The sequence below is a fragment of the Carlito syrichta genome, unplaced genomic scaffold (assembly GCF_000164805.1).
Source record: "Carlito syrichta isolate Samal-C Ts95f unplaced genomic scaffold, Tarsius_syrichta-2.0.1 Scaffold293508, whole genome shotgun sequence".
NCBI classification, from domain to species: domain Eukaryota; kingdom Metazoa; phylum Chordata; class Mammalia; order Primates; family Tarsiidae; genus Carlito; species Carlito syrichta.
The window spans coordinates 1-14541 of record NW_007237604.1 but is presented as its reverse complement, the minus strand read 5'-3'; the positions used below and the strand labels follow the sequence as shown (position 1 = coordinate 14541).

At 44.4% G+C, this 14541-nt stretch overlaps 2 protein-coding genes across 2 annotated transcripts; one reads left to right on the top strand and one right to left on the bottom strand.

Moving 5' to 3' along the window:
* The first annotated feature begins 661 nt into the window (after window positions 1-661).
* LOC110595346 (histidine decarboxylase-like) lies at window positions 662-1974 on the top strand. Its single transcript, XM_021710608.1, has 2 exons — window positions 662-760; window positions 913-1974. The coding sequence occupies exons 1-2, from the start codon at window positions 668-670 to the stop codon at window positions 1657-1659; spliced, it is 840 nt and encodes a 279-aa protein (XP_021566283.1). The 5' UTR covers window positions 662-667; the 3' UTR covers window positions 1660-1974.
* Window positions 1975-7235: 5261 nt separating this feature from the next.
* Window positions 7236-9747, bottom strand: LOC103256698 (very long-chain acyl-CoA synthetase-like). Its single transcript, XM_008054478.1, has 2 exons — window positions 9618-9747; window positions 7236-7723 (listed from the first exon to the last, which is right to left on the bottom strand). Exons 1-2 carry the CDS (start codon window positions 9726-9728, stop codon window positions 7547-7549), a joined length of 288 nt encoding a protein of 95 aa, XP_008052669.1. The 5' UTR covers window positions 9729-9747; the 3' UTR covers window positions 7236-7546.
* Between the last annotated feature and the right edge of the window lie 4794 nt (window positions 9748-14541).

Genomic DNA, 14541 nt, shown 5'->3' with positions numbered 1-14541 from the left:
GATAACCCCCATGCCCCACCCTCCCTATTCACCTGATCTCACCTCAAGCAACTTTTGTGTGTGTGTGTGTGTGCTTGTTTCCCTGGATTTAAAAAGTTCTTAAAGGGAAACATTTTGCTGATGTGGAAAAGGTGAAACAAAAAAATAGCAGAATCACTAAAAGGCAGCAAAATTGACAAGTTAGAAAACAGTTTTGAGCAGTAAAAAAGCGTCTTGATAGGTGTATTGCATCTAACAGAGTACTTTGAAGGTGACTGAAGGTTAAACCGGCAAGAATAAATACACAATTTTTAAATAAATCAATTCCGAGTCTTTCCCCTTATATTTACAAAAACAGTAGGGGCGGTGTTTGGCTATGGCTGTACTTTGCCTGCCCTTGACCTAGAATGGTGCGGGGTACTGGCAGCAGCTCTGCTTTTATCAGTTGCTTCACAAGTTCCTGAGGTATATCTGAGGGGACAGTAAATAGGGAGCCATTGAAGATTTTCTAGCTCTCAGATTGTGAACAAAATCAAATGGAGAAGATTATGAGGCAGAAGTCACACAGGTCTCTATGATTGAAATGGGTCACCAGTTTAAAACTATTTTGTAGTGTGAAAGTTTGTGCATATTCCTCGCTGATTATCAATCTCAGTTCTCTTTGTACTTGTAATTCCAGGGTACTGAAATGGCTAAATATTTCGAATCTCTGGTCAGAAACGACCCTTTCTTTGAAATTCCTGCCAAGAGGCATCTTGGCCTGGTGGTTTTTCGCCTAAAGGTAATGGCATCTTCCATGGCCTCTTGTGAATGATGTGATTTGATGTTCTGGAGTTGGTGGTCATTGAGCCTCTTGGAAACATAAGTGCTGGGCTTCTGGGGATGCTGATAGGAGTGTGATGAAGACATCACTTCTCTTTGTCCTTCAAACAGGGTCCTAATTGTCTCACAGAAAGCGTGTTGAAAGAAATAGCTAAAGCTGGCCGTCTCTTCCTCATCCCGGCCACTATCCAGGACAAATTGATCATCCGTTTCACTGTAACATCCCAGTTTACCACCAGGGATGACATCCTGAGAGACTGGAGTCTCATTCGAGATGCTGCCACTCTCATCCTGAGTCAGCACTGTACTTCTCAACCTAGCCCTCAGGCCAGGAACCTCATCCCTCAAATCACGGCCTCCACCGCCTTGGCCAGCGGTGTGTCCCTTCAGCCCGTCAATGGGCCAGAAGATGACCCAACTCAGGCCAGGAAGATCATCAAGCAGCCTCAGCAGGAGGGAGCCCGTCCTATGAGAAGGGATAACAGCCACCATCTTGAAACCCTGCTGGATCCGGTTGATGATTGCTTTTCAGAAGAGGCCCCAGATGCCACCAAGCACAAGCTGTCCTCTTTCCTATTCAGTTACCTGTCTGTGCAGAATAAGAAGAAAACAGTGCGTTCTCTCAGTTGCAACAGTGTGCCTGTGAGCGCTCAGAAGCCGCTGCCCATGGATGGCTCTGCAAAGAATGGGGGCGCCTCTCGGGTCAGAATCTTTTCCAGGTTTCCAGAAGAGATGATGATGCTGAAGAAAAGTGCCTTCAAAAAACTGATCAAGTTCTACAGCGTCCCCAGTTTTCCTGAATGCAACTCGCAGTGTGGGCTCCAGCTGTCCTGCTGCCCACTGCAGGCCATGGTTTAGACCAGGGGTCTTCATTCAGAGTCCAAGGACATGCTTCAGGGACTCTATGAACCCCTCAAAATTGTATGCTGAATTTGTGTGCTTATGTGTATGTGCATTTTCCTTGAGGGAGAGTTCATAGTTTTTATCATTCTCTTAAGGGTTCATGACCCACATCAGGACACAAATGAAGAGGGTAAGCCAGCTTGATCCCGAAGGTTCCAGCAGGCTGGTTAGAGAAAGGGCTGAGGGTAGAGTACTGACAGGCAGCTTCTGTGGTTCAGCTTGTGACATGAATATAAAGTAGAAATAAACTGTGCTCTTCCCTGAAACAAACATATCCTGTGTTGCTTAATTGGCCTCTGAAACATTGATTAATTAACCAGTTTTAGAGCTTAAAGGCATGTGTCTTATAGATTCTGCTCTTCGGGATGCTGAAGATTTGAATTTAACGGTGAGAAAATGGGTTTGGAGGAGCCCTTAATAGTGAAGGCAGGTAGTTTGTACTTATAGGCATAAAGTATAGTCAGGCATGGTGGCTCACAGTTTCTAAATGAGGAAACCAAGGCCCAGGTCACCCAGCTTAAGCAGGCAAACCCAGGTCTTCCTGCTTTCAGCGAAGCCCATGCTGTTTCCACTACACCACGCTGTTCAAGGTTGGACTTGATCAGGAGGTCACAGTGCAGCAGGCCCCTCTGGTCCTCAATAACATTTTTGCTTGTTGGTTTATTCATTCATTCATTCTTTTTTTTTTTTTGAGACAGGGTCTCACTTTGTGACCCAGGCTGGAGTGCAGTGGGACGATCACAGCTCATTGCAGCCTCAGCCTCCCAGGCCCAGGAGATCCTTCCACCTCAGCCTCCCGAGACTACAGGCGTGCACCACCCTACCCTGCTAATTTTTTAATTTTCTTTTTAGAGACAAGGTCTTACTATGTACCCAGGTTGGTCTCAAATTTCTGGGCTCAGTGATCCTCCCACCTCACCCTCCCAAAGTACTGGGTTAATAGGTGTGAGCTACCACACCCAGCCTCATCCAGAACATTTAAATGTTTTCTCCCTAAGTTTGGAACTTGTGCCTTTTTCCATTTTTTTCCTGAACCTTGTAGTCAAATAAAATTCATGCTTACAGGCAGCTTGCTCTTGGTTAGTTCAGAAGCCAAAAAATCATTTTCTTCCCTTTTCAGAAAATAGAAGGTAGATCTTTAGTTGGTTAATGAAGAGTATTAAAGCCAAACTGGACACTAGTTAAAGTCATAACGGTTGACCAGGTGCGGTGCCTTAAGCCTGTAATCCCAGCACTTTGGGAGCCCAAGGCAAGAGGACTGCCTGAGCCAGAGGTTCAAGACCAGCACTGGTAATTTGGCAATACCTTTTCTCTAAAATAAATTTAAAAATTAGCCAGGTGTCATAGCATGCGCCTGTAGTTCCAGCTACTTGGAAGGCTGAGGCAGATAGTTCACCTGAGCCTAGCAAGTCAAGGCTGCAGTGGCCGTGAGTGTGCCACTGCACTCCAGCCTGGAAGACAGAGTGAGACTCTGACTTAAAAAAAAGCCAAAACAAGTCATAAGGGTTGATGTTACTTACTAATATACTACAGCAATAGAGAAATGAGCCTAGTGTGAACTGAACTCAACTTGAATTTGTGCAAAGGTGACTGTGCATTTTCAGGGGAGAATGGGAGAATAGGGAGGGGCCTAGCAGGGACTTGGTAGAGTCAGGAAATGTGACAATTTACAAAAAGTAGGAAGTAGCGTATGTGAAAACCCTCTGGATTTGTTAACTATCCTTTATTGAAGTAAGGCTACTACCCCTCTGCAGAGAGTGAGTCAGGGGCTCTAACAACAGGTGTTAACTGAAACAAACAGTAAGTTCTTTTCACAGCCCTGAGTTTTCTCAGGTAGGGACTTTAAGGGGGTCTGGGATCATGTTAGGGATGCAGTCTTGAGCTGTTAGAAACTATGTTAATGTTTGTCCAAGTCCTAATAGGCCTAGGTTGAGGCCTACTTAAGAAGAAGTAAATCTTCTTCTTGGTCAAGAAGAAAATCTTTGTCAAGAGTTTAAAACTTGCCCCTCATTCTCTACCAGTGATCCTTGAAGTTTGCTGTATACTGGGATCACCTGGAGGTCTTTAGGAAACACTGATGCCTGGCTCACACTCCCAGAAATTTTTATCTGATTGGAGTGAGGTGGGCCTGGGTTTTGGGATTAGCTTCACCTGGAATTTGCTAGAAATGCAAACTCCTATTCCAACTCTAGAAGGTGGGACCCAGAATTCCCTGCTGAGCACATCTCTTGGGTCATATCAGGCACCTACCAAATGCTTATAGAGTGGACATATGAACGGACACCACATTTAACAAATTATCTCTTAGGGTGGGTCACTGTAATTGATTAATCTTTTTTTTTTTAGTTGGATTCTCACTCCATCGCCCAGACTGGAGTGCAGTGGCCGCTCCTGGCCACCGCAGCTTCGACCTGCTGGGCTCCAGCGATCCTTCTGCCTCAGCATTCCAAGTAGCCAGAACTACAGGCATGTGTTACCACACCCGGCTAATTTTTGATTTATTGTAGAGATGAGGTCTCACCAAGTTGCCCAGGTGGGTCTCGAACCCACAGCCTCAGGCAATCCACTCACCTCAGCCTCCCAAAACGCGGGATTACAGGCTGAGCCACCAAGCCCGGCTAATTAATCTTATCTATTTTTGCCCCCCCCTTTTTTTCTTTGAGATAGAGACTCACTATGTTGCCCAGACTGGACTTGAACTCCTGGGCTCAAGCAATCCTCCCACTTCAATCTCCTGAGTATCTGAGATTACAGTGCATACCACTATGCCCAGCTAATCTTATCCACTTCTATACTGATTCTCATTAGCTTTCATTTCAGATGCTGACATTTCCTAGTCTTACCCCCAAATTATTTTGGTGCCTGTAGCATTCAATCTATACACTGATTATGAATTTCCAAACAATACATTTGAAATAGCCCTGTTTAATGACTTATATGAATATCAGCTTAAAAAAAAAAAATCCATTTGTACTTTCTTTTTTTTTTTTGAGTCAGTCTCACTCAGTTGTCCAGGCTGAGCCACCCCAGCATCACAGCCACCCCAACATCAACCTGCTGGGTTCAGGTCATTCTTCTGCCTCAGTCTTCCAAGTAGCCAGAACTACAGGCGCGTGCTACCACGCCTGGCTAATTTTTCTATTTATTGTAGAGACGAGGCAGAGACAAGTTCCCCAGGCTGGTCTCGAACTCCTGGGCTCAGGCAATCCTCTCGCCTCAGCCCCCCAAAGTGCTGGGATTACAGGTTTGAGCCACCGCGTCCGGCCCATTTGTACTTTCAAATGTCATGTACAGATATTTCTATGGGCACAATTTCTGACCTGTTCAAAAGAGAAAAATCAGTCTTCAAAGTTGATTATCTCTCAAAGATGATGGTTTCATTTTGCTTACATATACGCATACCTCAGGAGTTGAGGCTATAATGCTGGAGCCTCTATCCACCACAGTGAAGCTGTGGTACCTGGCCAGACCAGGGAGATATGGGGAAATGAGAGACTGAGGAAGCCATTAGGCTGGGAGTCAGAGGTCAGGGGGAGGGAATGTACGTGAGGGCATGGGTTTCTGAGTTTCCAACCGAAAGGTCTAAAACATGGGTCAAAGGAAATCTGAACCAAGCAGGTTCTAGTTAATGGAATACTAATGTCCTAGCTAATGGTGTACATCCTGATCTCTCAATTCAAGAGATACCCCTTGACAAAGAACGATGACACTGATCTAACATGACCTCAGCAGACAACCTGATTCACTTTGATACAATTCCATGTAACACAACTGTACAACGGGATACTCAATAACATTATTACTTGGGTTCAAATTCTCAAAGGAAGAGAGAATTTTGTAAAAATCCCCAGTGCTGACTCACAAGTAATAATGAGTCTAAATTATTGGCAAAATTCATAAAGAGGCAGCATACCCAGAATTTTCCATAGACCATTCTTAAGCCCTTTATGCACATTAAGAGCATTAAGAAGATGTTTGGTTCAGTCTGTATTTCCAGCACTTTGGGAAGCCAAGGCGAGTGGATTGCCTGAGCCCGCGGGTTCAAGACCAGCCTGGGCAACTTGGTGAGACCTTGTCTCTACAATAAATCAAAAATTAGCCGGGCATGGTAGCACTCCCCTGTAGTTCTGGCTACTTGGAAGGCTGAGGCGGAAGCATTGCCGTAGCCCAGCAGGTCGATGCTGGGGTGGCTGTGAGTGTGTCACTGCACTTCAGCTTGGGTGACAGAGTGAGACTCCAACTCAAAAAAAAAAAAAAAAAAAAAAAAAGAAAAGAAAATGTTTGTTAGGCATAATGAGTGGGGGCAAGGAGTCTGTTAATAATTCTTAGACGTCATCTAAAAGAGTGGAGAAAGTTAAAAAAAAATTGCTACTACGGTGTTGGAGAGGATAATAAATATGCTTGCCTGGAGCTTTATGTAGACTATTTTGGGAGAGAATTGGAATTTCCTACCAGCTTATGGTCATCTGAAGATGTCTTCTAGGGAAGGAAACTCCACTAGGGAAAATTCTAGAGAATCAGTAGCAAACTTGGGTCACACTTTCCGAATGTGGATTCAGTGACCCTGATGCTCCCATGCCTAAGATAGGCTCTAGATAAGGAACATGTTGTCTTTAGTGCTGCCACCAAGGATCTGCTCCTGGAACTCTGTTGCAGCTGATAACATGCAGAGGTAAAGGATGTATACCCAAGGAGGGAGGCAGCTGAGTGTAGAAGAGCTCCTTGGAATTTTCTGAAGCCTCCTGTGCCATGCTGAAGGTCTCGTAAGTCCTTGAACAGGCTCCACAGTCAGGAGTCTGACTATAGAGTAAAACTGGTTCCAGCCTGAGGGGCGTGGGACACATGCTTGTGGGATTGGGGTGCTAACTGGAGAGCTGGGACTTATCTGGTCCACAGATAAGTTTTGTTTGGGAAGTATGGAAGTTTTAAAAAAATTTGAGACTTCAGATTTTAAAAACTGGGAGAGTCACATAAATATCTGGATTTCTGTTTTCTGAATAATTAGTAGATCCCAGCAGTCCCTGACCTATATTCTCACATGACAATGCAGCTGACTGAAGTTTGGTGGCTGTCCACTAAACTTCAAGTTTGCCACATTCATTTGTGACCTGCCTCTCTCTTCCATATTATCTATATAGATCCTAAAGCCACTTGAGTTTGCAACACTTGATATAGCTAAAAATATATATTGACCATCTTTTATGTAGACAACTCTGAAGCTATAGGCTTAGGTTTCTGTCAGGGCTACAGATGGCATTAACACCTGGTGGGAACTGCTGCTTGTACATGGTGGCCAGGACCCTTCTGGGAGGGGAGAGTTGACCTCCTTACCCTGGAGTTGGCTTTCCACTGGGTTTTCCATTGCTTGTCCACCCCTCACCCCACCTTCACCCTTGCTGCCATTTTTACCTAGAATGCAATTTCCATTATGAATGGGGGCACCTATGAAACATTGCCAATGAGGCTGTCAGGCTTTGGAATAACTGACACAGGTTTTGCATTTAGAATAAAGTCAGGAAAGAATACAGAGACAGTGCCATCTCAAATGTTAGTGTTCATCTAATTTATTATATTTTTTAAAAAATAACATCCTCCCTCCATCAAGCTCAGTTTGCAAATACAAACAGTAGGTGCACATTGAAAAATAATTATATCTAAATCTTTTCACGTGCAAAGGTTCAGGTGTATTTCTAAAAATCTCACTATATTCATACGCATAATCTCCTAACAATATTGTACTTCACCATCTTCAATCAAATTAATGTCGGATAATATCAAGTGGCTGTACTAGGTCCATTCAGTTTCTTCCTGCAAATGTTATGAGTGATCCTCCTGGGAATATTCAGAGTTTCAACGTTTTAGCACTTATGGCATTATAAATGTCCTCAGTCATAGGCACATACATTTTTGCTGTGTCATCCAAGAAATACAAGGCATCTTTGATGACAGTAGGGTTAAAGCCCTCCTCCACCAGGGTCACTTTGCGGTGTTTAAAAGTTCCCGTGATCTCAATGGTGTCCTGAAAAACATAAAAGAATTCATATTGTGGTTGTATTTTGCAACAGATGAGGGCAAAGTAAGAGGCAGAGGTGGGGCATGGGGATTTGGCAACTCATTGGCATCCTGGCTCATGTGAGAGCTGTGAAGTGAAAGGCTTTTTAAAAAGTTTTCTCCATACTGATTAATTTTTTAAAAATGAAAAGATAACGCTGTATGCTTTTATCATGGAAAACATGATGTTCTGAAGTACGTATACATTGTGGAATGGTTAGATCTGGCAAATTAACAAATGGATTACCTCACGTCGTTATCATATTTGTGGTAGGAGCACATAACATCCACTCTCTTCACATTTTCCAATGAAGTTCACATTTTTTTTTTATGATGCCCACACATTGTTTTCAGAATCTCCACTAGAGGGCCCTTTGTGAGGTATTTTTAATTCCCTTAAAGCTTTAGGATCGCCTGTAGGGAGCCAGAAGCTGCCAACAGTGAGATACTTGTGCACAGATTTCCAAGCAGTGAAATCTGTGACACCCGTTGCTTGGTGAGACTTCAGGGACTAGGATATACCGACTAATGCTGGGAGTGGGAGGAGGGATCACTGACACACAGACAACTCTGCTTTCTGTCTGTTAGACTCAAGATGGGCATTTCTTTCCATTGATATGTTAACTGAAAAATCTGGGGATATTTCATTTTCCTGTCTCTTTACCATCTGATTGCAAAGTGAATGTAGGTGCTTTGCAAACATCAATAGGAAAAGTCTCACACACAAAAATATCTGGAATCCTAAGACTGCTTTTCCCGTCTTTATTTATGGAATCACAGAGGTCAAAGTCCAAAAGTGAGAGGGCTAAGGATTAATGTTTGAGGAAGAAAAAAAATCCCTCTAGTGGTGATAGTTAAGTCTCAGTAGTTCCAGCTAAATTTCATACTACAGAGAGGTATAGATCTTCAGTGGATTTTTCCATTCTTTAAGACTAGAAGCAACAAATAGGAGGGTCAGAGCATTTCTGAAATTTGAAGTGTCTGTCACACCTCATGAAATTCAGACTTTGTGAGTTCTCTGCTAAGACTGCTGCTGAATGAACTGGCCTGTCATTTTAGGGAAAAGGGATTAGGATTGGGTTTCTGCTAGCTATATTTTCTGATATTTCTACTCCCTTATTGATCCATGACACTTAAAAAAATTTTTTTTTTCTTTGAGTTGGAGTCTCACTCCATTACCCAGGCTGGAGTGCAGAGGTACATTCATGGACACCACAGCCTTGACCTGCTGGGCCTAGGCGATCCTTCTATCTCAGCCTTCCAAGTAGCTGGAACTACAGATGTGTACTACCATGCCCGGCTAATTTTTGTTTATTTATTTATTGTAGAGATGAGGTCTTGCAAGTTGCCTGTGCTGATCTTGAACCTGCAGGCTCAGGCAATCCACTTGCCTCGGCCTCCCAAAGTGCTAGAATTACAGGCTGAGCCACTGAGCCCGGCCAAAAACCTTTCTTTCTTTCCTTTTTTTTTTTTTAAAGAGACAGAGTCTTGCTCTGCTGCCCAGGCTGGAGTGCAGTGGCTCAATCATAGCTCACTGCGACTTCAAACTCCCAGGTTTAGATGATCCTCCAGCCTCAGTCTCCTGAGTAAACTGAGACTACTGGCATGCACCACCATGCCCGGCTAATTTTTTTGTAGGGATGGGAGTCTGAGTATATTGTCCAGGCTGGTCTTGAAACCCAAGGCTCAGGAGATCCTCCTGCCATGATCTCCCAAAATGCTGGAATTACAGGTGTGAGCCACTGTGCCCGGCCTCTTTTTTCTGAGCTCTCTGAAAAGGGTAGCGAAAATTTGGAATTGTTCTCCAGAGACAGGGATTTCCAAGAGAGAAGATAAATGAATCTGATAATAAGAGTTCTTACCTGTATTCTTACAAACCGAGGCCTTGCATAACTAGGCAGATAATCAGCAGTGTGCTGAAAGAGTTTCTTTCCATCAAATTCACGATTTTCTTTCATCTTGACGGAGGCCATGCCAATTCGACCTTCATGACCTAGAAATGGAAGTGAGAAAAAATTAGATATTTGGTAGCTATTTATTTATGATACTTTGCTAGTTCAAAGAACTGTGGATGGACATGACATAATGACACAGGCTTCTTTTGTATAGTTGAAACTTTTTTGAGTTGGAGTCTCACTCTGTTGTCCAGGCAGGAATGCAGTGGCACATGCTCATGGCCACCGCAGCTGCGATCTGCTGGGTTCAGGTGATCCTTCTGCCTCAGTCTTCCAAGTAGCTGGAACTACAGGTGCATGCTATCTTGCCTGGCTAATTTTTTGATTTATCGTAGAGACAAGGTCTGGCTAAGTTGCCCAGGTTTGTCTCGAACCCCTGGACTCAGGCAATCCTCTTGCCTCTGCCTCCCAAAGTGCTGGGATTAAAGGCATGAACCCCTAAGCTTGGCAAAACTTTTATTTCAAATATGTGTCAAAGGTATTCTAAACTGAATGTACTAATACTACTAATTATAGCTGATTGAATCTTTATTATATACCAGGCCATATATTACTACTGAATGTGTTTTGTGAATTATCCCATTTAATTCGTACAACCACCTCATGAAGAGGTATAGATGTTGGTTCCATTTTACACACGAAGAAACTGAGGCCGGGTGTGGTGGCTCAGCCTGTAATCTCAGCATTTTGGGAGGCCAAGGCGAGAGGATTGCCTGAGCCTAGGGGTTGGAGACCAGCCTGGGCAACTTGGTGAGGCCTTGTCTCTACAATAAATCACAAAAATTAGCTGGGCGTGATGGCATGTGTCTATAGTTCCAGCTACTTGAAAAGCTGATGCGGATGGACTCCTGAGTCTAACAGGTCGAGGCTGCGGTGGCAGAGTGTGCCACTGCACTGCAGCCTGGGCAACAGAGTGAGACTCCAACTCAAAAGAAAGAAAGAAAGAAACTGAGGCTTAAAGACATTAAGAGACTTATTCAAGGTCACATAGCAAATACTGGGCAGAGTAAGAAATTGAATCCAGGCAGGCTGGCTCCAGATCCTGGGCTTGGGAAACAGGGTGGTTAAAGAAAGTGTTGTTTTTTTTTTCTTTTTTACTCTAGTGAACGTGCTTGCTCCACAGTCAGGAATAAGCTTAGGTTTAGGTTGCAAAGTCAGGTCTGTTGCGCCTCTAGGCACAAACACTACCTTTGAGATTTACTTATTTAATCAATGTTCAAATATTTTGCCTGTCTGCATTGCAGGCTGTGGGGTAAGAGGTGAAGATAGGGGCAGGGGTGAGCTATTTTGTGCCATCCATCATGCCCAAGAGGACAAGCTTTCCAAAGAGAAAAGAGATCCTAAAGGGCAGGGCATTAGTTGAGAAGAGTTCAGAAAAATTACCATTGTTGGTTTGTGAGGACCGTGGTAATTAGGTATTAATGTATCTTCTACCTAATCCAGTAGACCCCACGGGAGTTAAGGTCCATTTCCCTGAACTACTCAGCTGTAATCAGAGAGGGGGAGGAGCCTCCCTTGGTCAACCAGGCCTGGCTTTCAGAATCTCTCCCATGGTGATTGTGTGCTTACCTATGGTTCTAAGGAAGCAAAAGACAAAAGAAAGGAAAAAAGAAATGCCTCTTATTTGGTTTGCCTCTTATCTGATCAAGAGGCAGGGCAACAGATCCTTTCTTTAGGTGTCCTTGGCATCTCAGGAATCTCAAATAAGCTTTTTTTTTTTTTTGGAGTTAGAGTCTCACTGTGTAGCCCAGGCTGAAGTGCAGGGGCACGTGCTTAAGGCCACCGCAGCCTTGACCTACTGGGCTCAGGGGATCCTTGTCTCAGACTTCCAAGTAGCTGGAACTAAAGGCGTGTGCCACTATGCCCGGCTAATTTTTTGATTTGTTGTAGAGACGAGGTATCGCCATGTTGCTTAGGCTGGTCTCGAACACCTGAGCTCAGGCAATCTTCTCACCTCCACCTCCCAAAGTGCTGGGATTACAGGTGCGAGCCACCGTGCCCAGCAATAAGCTCCTTTTAAAATTAAGGCAGGGGCTCCTGCAACAGAAATCCTCTGAACTGACTGGCTCCTTGATTCTTGCTCTGGTTGTAGCAATGGACCTAGGGGCGAATGGGCCTGTTGAGTGTCAGGTCTGTGTCCTGACTTTCAGAGGTTGCTTTGGGACCAGTTCAGCTCCACAGAGAAGGTTCCAGCCTTCAGCAGTTCTGGGCTAAGTCTAAAGATCAGTTCTGGTCCAAGGTTCTCTAGAACTGCCCTGTTCAATATGGCAGCCACTGGTTATTAGTGGCTTTTAAAACTAAAATTAATTATAGCTAAATAAAATGAAAACTTCAATTCTTAAGTTGCACTTGTCACATTTCAAGTGCTCAATATCCACATAGTGGCTACTGGCTACCTTACTGGACAGTGCAGATATTGAGCGTCTTCATTATTGCAGAAAGTTCTAGAGAGTAGTTGGACAGTTCTGGTGTGATACCTAGAAAAAGTCAACCCCACCCTAGGCCAAAGCTCCAAGTTCCCTCCAGGCCCAAAGCTGAGATCTGGGAGGGTCTTGCTCAAATCATCCATGGTGCACTGAAGCCTTCCTTTGACAGGTCTGCAGCATTTCTAGGTGGGAGCGGGGCTGGCCTCTGTGGGTGGGGGGAGCCAGACAGCAGCAAGTGGGACGCTGAGAATCACAGAATCTGAAAGTTGAGAGGGACTTTGGAGTTTCTCTCTAATCTTTTACTGCTGCAAGATTCCTCCCAGGAGCCTAGATGGACATCCAGTCTCCCTTTGCGTGCCCCAGCTGGTGAAGCATCTCCTATTGCGGGAGACAAAGTCCATTTTATTGGTGCTTCCTTTGGCTACAGGGGAGTTCTCAGGCTAAAATCGGCGCCCTGGTCATTTCAGTTCTGGCTGAAATAATGTTAGTTCATGGTGTTAGTTCTGATTGCTGGAGCAGCTCAGAACATAGCTACTCCTTGTCCTCCCTGACTGTTGCCAACCACTGGAAGACTGTTAGCCTCTTCTTCCTTGTTCTGGGTCTCCCAAACCTTACTGGTTAGTAGATTCACTTGGCAATTAAAAAAGGACATGCAGATTTTGAGTCCCAAACCCCAGAGGTTCTGATCCGTTACATCTAGGCTTTAAAAAGTTTTCCAGGGGGTTCTGATGATTGGTCAAATTTTCAGAAACACTGGGCTCTAGTGCTTCTCAGACTTTAGTGTTTTTTTTTGTTTTTAAATAGTGGCAAAACAACGTAAAATTCATCATTTTTACCATTTTAAAGTATCCAGTTCAGTAGCATTTAGTACACTTACAGTGTTGTGTGATCTAGATCTAGGGTGTTTTAATCACCCTCAAATCAGATTTTAGTGTTTTTAAAAATCTCCAAGGCAGGCTCTGTGGCTCAACCTGTAATTCCAGTGCTTTGGGAGGCTGAGGTGAGTGGATTGCCTGAGCCCGCGGGTTCGAGACCTGCCTGGGCAACAGGCGAGACCTCATCTCCACAATACATCAAAAATTAGTGAGGCGTGGTAGCTCGCACCTGTAGTTCCAGCTACTTGGAAGGCTGAGGCGGAAGGATCGCCGGAGCCCAGCATGTCGAGGCTGCGGTGACTGGGAGCGGCCACTGCACTCCAGTCTGGGCGACAGAGTGAGACTCCAACTCAAAAAAAAAAAAAAATCTCCAGAGGGTGGCTGGGCACGGTGACTCATGCCTATAATCCCAGCACTTTGGGAGGCCAAGGTGAGAGGATTGCCTGAACCCATGAGTCAGAGACCAGTCTGGGCAACTTGGCAAGACCTATCTTTACAATAAAAATTAAAGAAGAAGAAGAAGAAGAAAAAGGCCGGGACTGGTGGCTCAGCCTGTTTGGAAAGTCGAGGCGAGTGGATTGCCTGAGCCTGTAGGTTTGAGATCAGCATGGGCAACTTGGTGAGACCTCATTTCTACAATAAATAAAAATTTAGTCAGGCATGGTGGCACACGCCTGTAGTTCCAGCTACTTGGAAGGCTGAGACAGAAGGATCACCTGAGCCCAGCAGGTTGAGGCTGTGATGACTGTGAGTGTGCCACTGCACTCCAGCCTGGGCGATAAAGTGAGACTCCAACTAAAGAAAAAAAATTATCTGGGTATGGTGGCACATACCTGTAGTTACAGCTACTTGGAAGGCTGAGACAGAAGGATCACCTGAGCCCAGCAGGTTGAGGCTGGAGTTGCTGTGAGCATGCCACTGCACTCAAGCCTGGGTGACAGAGTGAGACTCCGACTCAAAAAATAAAATAAAATAAAATAAAAGCCTATGCAACACACGAAGAGGGGGCTGCAAAAGCCCAGAAGGCACTAAGGCTGACAACCACAGCTTGGACCTTGTGTTAACTCAACATAAGGGCCAGTCTGTTCTCCTCAGGACCAACACGAGTATCCCATACCGCTCACATTCTGTCCACATCATACCCAAGATGTGGCTACACTTCCCACTGTGTCACTGTCACAGGGTTGGAGAGGAACAAGCAAGAGACATTCTCGAATGTTCTTTAAAAATAAAAAGCACCCATGTGAAACTGTCATAGCTTAAGAAAAGGGGACTTTGGGATTTCTCCTCTGAACATGGGTGAGAATCCCACATACAAGTTCTAGGAGGAAAATAGTACTTTATATTTGGTCAGTAATTTGAAAATTTGAATGCTCTCTGACATCTTTAATTAACATGATTCATTGTCATATAACGCTCATGTGTATATTTGATAAATACACATGTAGCGTTGATGTGACTAAAATGAATTAGTTCTCTTGACAAACTTAACTGCAGGGCCATAATATCTCGAATTTTAGTGATTTGCCT